The sequence below is a fragment of the Petromyzon marinus genome, chromosome 44 (genome assembly GCF_048934315.1).
Source record: "Petromyzon marinus isolate PM22_M1 ecotype Great Lakes invasive population chromosome 44, UKy_Petmar_22M1.pri1.0, whole genome shotgun sequence".
Lineage (NCBI taxonomy): Eukaryota > Metazoa > Chordata > Hyperoartia > Petromyzontiformes > Petromyzontidae > Petromyzon > Petromyzon marinus.
In genome coordinates, this window is record NC_133710.1 from 7,262,241 (window position 1) to 7,272,858 (window position 10,618).

The window sequence follows — 10,618 nt, forward strand, 5'->3', positions numbered from 1 at the left end:
ACGAAGGTGGGGGGGGGGGGTCAAAAATCGTCCAAAATCGCGTGACGTCTTTATGGACGGGCCCCCTACGTGTCCGAGATAAATTTGTGTTTTCTATTATTTACCTTCTAAAAAAAATCTGGTCATGTCTCGCACCCCCCAGAAAGGGGATCTCGCAAGCTCAGGGGGGGGGGGGGGGTGGGGGGGGTGTGCAGCGTGCACCCCAGCTGAAGAACCACTGGTTTAAAGTAAAATAAAACACGCAAGAAAGCGACTGTAAGGTGGGCCTTACCCGGTATAAATAAAAATAAATTACAATCGTAGCTCTAAGTCTTTTTGGCGATACCGGTCCGGTGCCATTGTTTATTCCTCGTGGCTGACGTCATAAAGGTCACGTGTCCGCTCCCTCCTCCCCGACCCCCATCGCTCGTGAGCGCTGGCGCGGCTTGCGAGGAGCTCGTGAGCTCGTCGATTGTTGATTGTGGTGGCGAATATTCACGACGGTTGTGGTGGATGTGGGCGAGGGAGAGGGGGGAGTGAGACGCGTGGGAGGTCGAGACAAAGGTTACCGTAATAGCCGGGGTTGTAAGACGTACTCCCAACCCCCTGTATGTTAGTTGGGGGGGGGGGGGGGGTGCGTCTTATAATCCGGCATTGCGTATGCTTGTCGATGTCTGTCAGGCGAAGTCGCTGCGCTATGCACCCGAGTTTTTATTCCCGCTCAAGGTCAACACCAGTGACGATTATCTGAACCGGTCCTGGGCCTCCCCTAGGTCGACCCAGCCCTAAATGAGTACCTGGTACGATGTGTAAACATCGCCACTAGGGAGACAAAGGCGGCCGGTGTTGGCCACCCACCCCCTCGTGTACTGTTACCGTCCTTCATAGGTGCTGCTCGCTAACAGCACTTGCCCCTACAGTCTGTCAAGGCTACACGGGGGATCTTCGTCTTTGTCAGGCGCAGCGGCGAGCGCCCTGGGGCCTACGAACCTGATGATGATTGCTTCTTGGTGTTGCAATCGAAACGTCGTGAGAATTTAATTGTTTTATATTTTTTATTATTTTATTGTTTCCCTTCTACGTGGGAATACACTGTAACATGATAACAAATGTAATGTTAGCGGCTTAAAAAAAGTCAAAGATTCTCCCACTTGTTCGCCATCGTTGTCAACGCGTGCCCTGGATCTTCTCAAGGTGGTCTTCAGAGGCCCCCAAGGCTCACTTCTTGCACTATTGTTGAAAATTCTCCCAAGTGTTTACATTTTTTTGAAGCACCCTGTGTGGGGGTTTTATCAGTAAAGTCACGTGTTGCGCCCGAAACGTCGTGATTTTATTTATTGTTTTTTTTTTACCTACGTCACTTTACCGACAAAACCCAATCCTTGCACTCACGAAAACTTCAAATCTAGAATTAACACCCTGTGTGTGTGTGTGTGCATCGCATCACGAACACCCCCCCCCCCCTCCCCGGGACATTGCCACGTAACCTCCAGGGGTCCCAGTAACCCCCCGGCTGAGAACCGCCGTGTGAGAGGCTTCGTCTTCGTCACTACAGGCTTTGTATAGTTGTTAGTGACGCCTGAGACAAAGTGCGTCTTACTTTCCGGAGCGTCTGGGCGGGGATTATGGTGGGTGTTGGCTTGCGGCGGCGAGCAGAATTTGAAGGTCGTCTAATGATTATCACATTTTTTTTTTTGCAACCATTTGTCGGCTAAATAGTGAGGTCGGCACGTAGCTCACCGCTTAAATCTCGCACACACCTACCCACACGCCTCTTACACAACTCACATCGCCCCACACACAACTCACACACAACTCACATCGCCCCACACACAACTCACACACAACTCACACCGCCCCACACACAACTCACACACAACTCACACCGCTGCACACACAACTCACACACAGACGCGGCCACGACGGGGCAGAGAGGGAGGGTGGCTCACAAGAGCCACCAGGAGAGAGAGAGAGAGAGACAAGGAGGAGAGTTAGATTAAGGAAGACAAAGACACAGAGACACATAGACACCAGGGGAGAGAGAGACAGAGAGAGACAAAGCGAGTTAGATTAAGGAAGACAAAGACACAGAGACACATAGACACCAGGGGAGAGACAGAGAGAGAGAGAGACAAAGAGAGTTAGATTAAGGAAGACAAAGCCACAGAGACACACAGACACCAGGAGAGAGAGAGAGACAGTGAGAGACAAGGAGGAGAGTTAGATTAAGGAAGACAAAGCCACAGAGACACACAGACACCAGGAGAGAGAGAGAGACAGTGAGAGACAAGGAGGAGAGTTAGATTAAGGAAGACAAAGACACAAAGACACAAAGACGCACAGACCAGGAGAGAGAGACAGTGAAGACAGACGCAGCAACACAGAGAAACACCGAAGGCCAAAGGGTCCAAGAGAGAGAGAGAGATAGACCCGGGACAGACAGAAAAGAAACAGAGGCAAGAGACAGGGAGAGGACAGGAGTGAGACAGAATAGACACAGAGTCAGGGGACAAGCTTGGGAGAGTGGGGGGGGGAGAAGGGCTCGCGTCTCGAGACAATAATCTCGTGGGAAAGTCTGAACGGTGGACAAGGTGGGACAACGTGGGACAAGGTGGGATAAGGTGGGACAAGCTGTTGGCAAGGTGGGGAGAGTTCTCAGGTGGAGAGAGTCACTCGCCCAAGCAGAGGCCCACATTACTCCAACTCGCGAGGACAACTTTCTGGCGAGGACAATCCCCCCGGCAAGGGACACCCACAGTCTCCCGTCGAGGACACTCCGATTGCTCTGCTGGCAAGGGAGTTGCGTCTGGCGGTGAGGGCATCGTCCTGCTGGCGAGGAGGAGGAGGGAGGAAGTTGTCAGGATGGTGATGGTGGTGGTGAATAACCCTCCTCAAGGCCCCGTGAGAGAGGCCACGCTCCGCTACGGCCTCGTGTCCGTGGGCCTCTTCCTCGCTGCCCTCGGTGCGCTGCTGTCGGGGGGCGAGTGGCCGCACGTGTACGGGACGTTCTGCGCCCTGGGGGCGCTACTGACGGCGGCGGGAGTCGCGTGGAGTCTCTGCCAGTGCTATCCTAAGGTGGGACATGGGGAGGGGAGCGTGGGGTGAGAGCCGTGGGGTTAAGGGTGAGTGGTTTGGGTGAGTGTGTGTGAGTGGTGAGTGTGTGTGAGTGGTGAGTGTGTGAGAGTGGTGAGTATGGGTGAGTGTGTGTGAGTGCTATCCCAAGGTGGGACATGGGGAGGGGAGCGTGGGGAGAGAGCCGTGGGGTGAAGGGTGAGTGGTTTGGGTGAATGTGTGTGAGTGGTGAGTTTGTGTGAGTGGTGAGTGTGTGTGAGAGTGGTGAGTATGGGTGAGTGTGTGTGTGAGTGGTGGGTATGGGTGAGTGTGTGTGAGTGGTGAGTGTGTGTGAGTGTGGTGAGTATGGGTGAATGTGTGTGAGTGGTGAGTGTGTGTGAGTGGTGAGTGTGTGTGAGAGTGGTGAGTATGGGTGAGTGTGTGTGAGTGCTATCCCAAGGTGGGACATGGGGAGGGGAGCGTGGGGCGAGAGCCGTGGGGTTAAGGGTGAGTGGTGAGTATGGGTGAGTGTGTGTGAGTTGTGAGTGTGTGTGAGTGTGTGTGAGAGTGGTGGGTATGGGTGAGTGTGTGTGAGTGTGTGTGAGTGGTGAGTGTGTGTGAGTGGGTGAGTGTGGTGAGTATGGGTGAGTGTGTGTGAGAGTGGTGAGTATGGGTGAGTGTGTCTGTGAGTGGTGAGTATGGGTGAGTGTGTGTGTGAGTGGTGGGTATGGGTGAGTGTGTGTGATTGGTGAGTATGGGTGAGTGTGTGTGAGTGTGTGAGTGGTGGGTATGGGTGAGTGTGTGTGAGTGGTGAGTGTGTGTGAGTGTGTGTGAGAGTGGTGAGCATGGGTGAGTGTGTGTGAGTGGGTGAGTGGTGAGTATGGGTGAGTGTGTGTGCGTGCTATCCTAAGGTGGGACATGGGGAGGGGAGCGTGGGGCGAGAGCCGTGGGGTGAAGGGTGAGTGGTTTGGGTGAGTGTGTGTGAGTGGTGAGTGTGTGTGAGTGGTGAGTGTGTGTGAGTGGGTGAGTGTGGTGAGTATGGGTGAGTGTGTGTGAGAGTGGTGAGTATGGGTGAGTGTGTCTGTGAGTGGTGAGTATGGGTGAGTGTGTGTGTGAGTGGTGGGTATGGGTGAGTGTGTGTGATTGGTGAGTATGGGTGAGTGTGTGTGAGTGTGTGAGTGGTGGGTATGGGTGAGTGTGTGTGAGTGGTGAGTGTGTGTGAGTGTGTGTGAGAGTGGTGAGCATGGGTGAGTGTGTGTGAGTGGGTGAGTGGTGAGTATGGGTGAGTGTGTGTGCGTGCTATCCTAAGGTGGGACATGGGGAGGGGAGCGTGGGGCGAGAGCCGTGGGGTGAAGGGTGAGTGGTTTGGGTGAGTGTGTGTGAGTGGTGAGTGTGTGTGAGTGGTGAGTGTGTGTGAGTGGTGAGTGTATGTGGTGAGTGTGTGTGAGTGGTGAGTGTGTGTGAGTGGTGAGTGTGTGTGAGTGGTGTGTGAGTGTGTGTGAGTGTGTGTGAGTGTGTGTGAGAGTGGTGAGTATGGGTGAGTGTGTGTGAGTGGGTGAGTGGTGAGTATGGGTGAGTGTGTGTGAGTGCTATCCCAAGGTGGGACATGGGGAGGGGAGCATGGGGTGAGAGCCGTGGGGTGAAGGGCGAGTGGTGAGTATGGGTGAGTGTGTGTGAGTGGTGAGTGTGTGTGAGTGTGTGTGTGAGTGGTGAGTGTGTGTGAGTGGTGAGTCTGTGTGAGAGTGGTGAGTATGGGTGAGTGTGTGTGAGTGCTATCCCAAGGTGGGACATGGGGAGGGGAGCGTGGGGAGAGAGCCGTGGGGTTAAGGGTGAGTGGTGAGTATGGGTGAGTGTGTGTGAGTGGTGAGTGTGTGTGAGAGTGGTGAGTATGGGTGAGTGTGTGTGAGTGCTATCCCAAGGTGGGACATGGGGAGGGGAGCGTGGGGAGAGAGCCGTGGGGTTAAGGGTGAGTGGTGAGTATGGGTGAGTGTGTGTGAGTGGTGAGTGTGTGTGAGTGTGTGTGAGAGTGGTGAGTATGGGTGAGTGTGTGTGTGAGTGTGTGAGTGTGTGTGAGAGTGGTGAGTATGGGTGAGTGTGTGTGAGTGTGTGTGAGAGTTTTGAGTATGGGTGAGTGTGTGTGAGTGTGTGTGAGAGTGGTGAGTATGGGTGAGTGTGTGTGAGTGCTATCCCAAGGTGGGACATGGGGAGGGGAGCGTGGGGCGAGAGCCGTGGGGTGAAGGGTGAGTAGTTTGGGTGAGTGTGTGTGAGAGTGGTGAGTATGGGTGAGTGTGTATGAGTGTGTGTGAGTGTGTGTGTGAGTGGTGAGTGTGTGTGAGTCGTGAGTGTGTGTGAGAGTGGTGAGTATGGGTGAGTGTGTGTGAGTGCTATCCCAAGGTGGGACATGGGGAGGGGAGCGTGGGGCGAGAGCCGTGGGGTTAAGGGTGAGTGGTTTGGGTGAGTGTGTGTGTGTGAGAGTGGTGAGTATGTGTGAGTGGTGAGTGTGGGTGAGTATGGGTGAGTGTGTGTGAGAGTGGTGAGTATGGGTGAGTGTGTGTGAGTGTGTGTGAGAGTGGTGAGTATGGGTGAGTGTGTGAGTGGTGAGTATGGATGAGTGTGTGTGAGTGTGAGAGTGGTGAGTATGGGTGAGTGTGTGTGAGAGTGGTGAGTGTGTGTGAGTGTGTGAGTGGTGGGTATGGGTGAGTGTGTGTGAGAGTGGTGAGTATGGGTGAGTGTGTGAGTGGTGGGTATGGGTGAGTGTGTGTGAGAGTGGTGAGTATGGGGGAGTGTGTGTGTGAGTGGTGGATATGGGTGAGTGTGTGTGTGAGTGGTGGGTATGGGTGAGTGTGTGTGAGAGTGGTGAGTATGGGTGAGTGTGTGTGTGAGTGGTGGGTATGGGTGAGTGTGTGTGAGAGTGGTGAGTATGGGTGAATGTGTGTGTGAGTGGTGGATATGGGTGAGTGTGTGTGTGTGAGTGGTGGGTATGGGTGAGTGTGTGTGAGACTGGTGGGTATGGGTGAGTGTGTGTGAGTGTGAGAGTGGTGGGTATGGGTGAGTGTGTGTGAGTGTGAGAGTGGTGAGTATGGGTGAGTGTGTTTGAGTGGTGAGAGTTGTGGTTATCGGTGAGTGTGTGAGCGGTGTGGGTGTGTGTGAGTGCTGAGTGTGTGTATGATAGTGGTGAGTGTGTGTGAGTGTGAGAGTGGTGGGTATGGGTGAGTGTGTGTGAGTGGTGAGTACCTTGGCGCGGTGTGTAAACATCGCCACTCGGGAAACAAAGGCGGTCGGGCGTGGTGCTGGCCACCCACCCCCTCGTGTGCCGTGCCGGCCTTCATAGGCGCTGCTCGCTAACAGCACTTGCCCCAACAGCCTGTTAAGGCTACACGGACGAATCTGTGTCTTTGTCTTTGGTGTATGGCAGGTGGTCTTCAACCCCATTCATGAATCCGACTCGCTGCCGTTTCTGCTCGACCCCGGGACAAAGTGAGTAGCAATATGAGTTTGCAGTGGGACACGACTGCTTCTGTGATGACGGTGGTGGTGGTGGTGGTGTTGGTGGCGATGATGATTCGCCGGGTGCTTGGCGGCGATGGCTCCGGCTGCACTCTGGAGGCAGCAGCAGCGAGGCTTCGTGGATCACCGCTTACTGGAACTCCCTCTTCCCGTGTTGGCGCCGAGGAGGTGCCGTACCCCTGGCTCGCCGGGAGAAGGCGGTACAGCGGAGTGTGGACTAATCTCCACTTGTCTCTGTTGTGTGGGATCGAGTGTTGCCCCCTCGCACGCGTGGGTTTTTTTTTATTTCGAGGTGCTTCGGTTTCCATCCACATGTATAATAAACACTCATTAATTCGGCCGATAACACCTTCACCAAATACAGGGCCGCAGAGCTTGGGCAATTGTTGGTAGCGCCTTCATCCGCTCGTCTGCGGTTCCTCCTCCTCGAGTCCGTGGTCTCTCTCTGTCTCTCTACAAACTCTATGCGGCGCCAGCGCACCGTTACAGTGTGAAGTTATTATTATAATAATAATAGTGAAATTCAATGATGTAGAACAGTGTTCTTCATTGCAAGGCCCGTGGGCCACTGAAGACCCCTGACGTGCGGCCCACGAGAATACACAAAGAGTGAAAACACTCCACACCATCATCATCATCATCGTGCTGCTGTCACAAACTCCCAATGGTTTCAAATGTGTGGAGGCCCTCACACTGATGATGTCTCATCGGCGATAGTGCTCCTCTCCGCTGACAGTAAGAAGTGAAGAACGCTGGCGTAGGACAAGAATGATAGACACGACTAAATCTCAGCCGAAGCAGTCCGGAACGCTGTTTCAGGAATTATTTCGCAAACGCAGGCACGTCCATCTCTCATTATTTGGTCCTAAATCATCTGTTGATGCGATTGCAGAGCTTTCTAGCAGAGGGCCCTTCCACCCGTTGTTGTGCGAGCCGAGCAATTGCAGGGCTGCACCTTTACCTCTGCAGCCCTATAACATTCTCAAAAATCCCATAAATCCCTCTAAAATCCCATAAGATTCTACACATTATCAGAAATTCCTATGAAATCCCATCAAATCCTATACAATCTCATATATTCCTATGAAACCTCATCAAATCCTATACAATCTTATACATTCCTATACAATCCCATGAAATCCCATGCAATCTCATAAATGTCTCTAAAATCCTATACGATCTCATAAATTCCTTTGTAATCCCATGAAATCCCACACGATCTCAAATCCTCCTCCCGTCCCTTCTTCCCTTCCTTCCAGACCTCGCACGTTGCCCCTCGCATGTCTGGAGGGTTCGACGAACGACAGGGGGCAGACCTCGCCCACCTTCTGCTCCTCATCCTGGAGCACCCCCCCCAACCTGACAATTGGAACCCCTCCACCTGCCCCCCGCGGGCCCCCCACTTCGGCCCCCAGCGGCAAGGGGGCCCGGGGCGAGGTGGAAGAGGTGGTGGAGGAGGAGGTGGGGGAGGAGGTGACCGGATGCTCGGTCCAGGTGCACAGCGACGATGCCCAGCCTGACCCGGCCAGGTAAGGCATGGGTAGAGTTTCCAACCCGTCCTGGATTGGTCGGGAGTCTACTATACAGGAATTAGGGCCGTCCAAAGCGTGGTGGGGCGGGGGGGGGGTGACAGGGTACAGGGGCCGGGGCAAATCCCACCCTATGGGCCGCCCCCCCCTCAAACTAATGCGTAAGTATTACATCGGACACCCGCAAAAAACTTGCGCCCCCCCCCCCCCCCAAATTGCGGGGCCCAGGGCGGTCGCCTCTATTTGCCGTGCACTGTGGGGACGGCTCTGACCGGAAACGGCATTAATCTCCTGTTGAAGAAAGCAGTGTGCGAGATGTTAATGCGGTAAGGGGATATTTTACTGGTAGGAACGAAGTTGTAAACTGAGTGTACCAGCCTGCAATAGATTAATGTGTCCGTCCGTCCGTTCGTCCCCTTTCAATACTTTAACGAAGTGAAATCTCGTGCTATTGGGGTGTTAAAATAAAATTGCGCAAAATTCCAATGTTCCTACCAGCCCACCCTGCAGGGACCTGTTAAATACATGTTTTTATATTCATAATAATACAAAATCTACCCGAATGTCTTAAGTCAGATTTGGCGACCCTAGTCATGAGCCGTGGAAACAATGAAAGATATTTATTAAAATCTTTAGCTGCCGTATGGGAAAACGCAACACATTCGTGAATATCCCTGTGTGCGCCCCTCACGGCAAGCATCTATAATAGACGACGTTTCGGGCAATGTCCCGTCTTCATGGCACATGCATGCTTTATGAAGAAGAGCCATTGTCTGAAACGTCACCGATTATATATTTAGTTTTCTTGTGACACACGTTGCTATTGACGGCGAATGCGTTGAGTTGATTCTTAATCGCGTCTGCTTAGCTTTACCTACAGCTTCGTCACCGCACCTCTGATAAGCACGGTTGGCTACGTATGGTGCGATAGAAGTTCAACATACATACATGATGATAATTGATCGATGATGATTATGCTCATTGTTGTGTTTTAATGATTGTTATTGTTTACCCAGTTTGGTCTCCCTTTAGACAATGTTTTTTCAATTTTCTAAATGTTGCTGTGTGGCGTTACTCAATTATTCCGCTTCTTCTTTAAATTTTGCAAATCTTGTCGACCACGATGCCGGCCACACCATCGCCTCCTCCTCTTCCTTGTGAACGACGTCACAGGATCTTTAACCTCCACCGTGAAAGAAACAGGAGGTGCCTAGTTTTACGATTAATTTAGACACCGCAGTATTTACCAGGGCGGCCGGTCCGATTCGAAACCACGAACTCCAAACGCGCTACCCCCTAAGCCGCGTCACCGCCCTGTGATGATGATGCGTGGATTGATCCGCAATGATGACGACATTGATGTTGACCATATTATTGATCAATGATGGCGATTATGATTATGATCCATAATATAGGTTGTTTGAGTTATATCGCGTTAATATAAATGTGTCGTTAAACCCGCCACCACCCGACACAGCCAACTTAGTAAGGTTTGTCACGTAAACAGAACGTGGCCAATTCGTTACTAGTACAGCACACCGGTGTGTTGGAGGGCAAATCCACAAGATTTACAATCTGAGTACGACGTTTGGCCAGTATTTACAACTAACCTGAGGAAGCTAGTTGTAATTACTGGCGAAACGTCCGCACTCAGATTGTAAATTTTGTGGATTTGCTCTCCAACACACCGGTGTGCTGCATTAGTAACGTATTGGCACGTTCTGTGTACGTGACAAGCTTTACTAATTGGCTGCGTCGGGTGGTGGCGGGTTTAACGGCACATTTATGTTTTTTATGCGATCTCACCTTAAAAAAACCCCCATATTATGGATGATATCATTCGCGAAAGCCTTCGACGTGTTAAACTATGAATTAAGATGTTGAATTGATCAAAACATGACGACAATGATGGTGGTAACAACGACTAACTCCCCCCCCCACCTCGTCACCCCACCAGCCCTGCGAAGCCCCCCCGCTACGAGGAGGTGTTGGGGGGCTCTGTGGAGACGGCCCCCCACTGTCCTCTCTGCCGGGCAGAGTCGATGGAGGGGAAGGAGGCGCGGGATGAGGTGGAGGAGGATGATGATGAGGAGGAGGAGGAGGAGGAGGTGCGTTGCTACGAAGAGGCGGCGGACTTCGGGGCCTCGCTACGGGAGGCGGACAACCTCGCGAGGGAGATCGACTCGGAGATAGACAGGGAGGTACATACGGAGAGAGACACCGTAAGCCTCATCTCTGAGACCACGTAGACTCCCGTGGGAGCTCACTCTCAGCGCAAGCCCAAGAGTCCCAACGCTAGCCGTTCGAGCGCCAAGATATTTAGTCCGCTGTCCATTTCATTACAATTTAAAACGCATTCCTGCGGAGGGAGCTGGTAGTAGGAACGTTGGGTTGCTCGGTCAATGGGCAGGGTCAACGGCACCACGTGGTGTATTCCGGCACAATATGCCCGACTGTGAGGGTGGGCACAAGCCGGCGTGAGCAGGTTAAGCGTTGAGTTTTATAAGGGCACCACGGGGTGACCAGCCCCTCCCCACCCCAGCCCCACCCCT

At 52.9% G+C, this 10,618-nt stretch overlaps 1 protein-coding gene across 1 annotated transcript; it reads left to right on the plus strand.

Moving 5' to 3' along the window:
* Window positions 1-1,050: 1,050 nt before the first annotated feature.
* On the plus strand, window positions 1,051-10,373 carry BSND (barttin CLCNK type accessory subunit beta). Its single transcript, XM_032970931.2, has 4 exons — window positions 1,051-3,054; window positions 6,446-6,507; window positions 7,797-8,066; window positions 10,024-10,373. Exons 1-4 carry the CDS (start codon window positions 2,842-2,844, stop codon window positions 10,313-10,315), a joined length of 837 nt encoding a protein of 278 aa, XP_032826822.2. The 5' UTR covers window positions 1,051-2,841; the 3' UTR covers window positions 10,316-10,373.
* The last annotated feature ends 245 nt before the right edge of the window (window positions 10,374-10,618 follow it).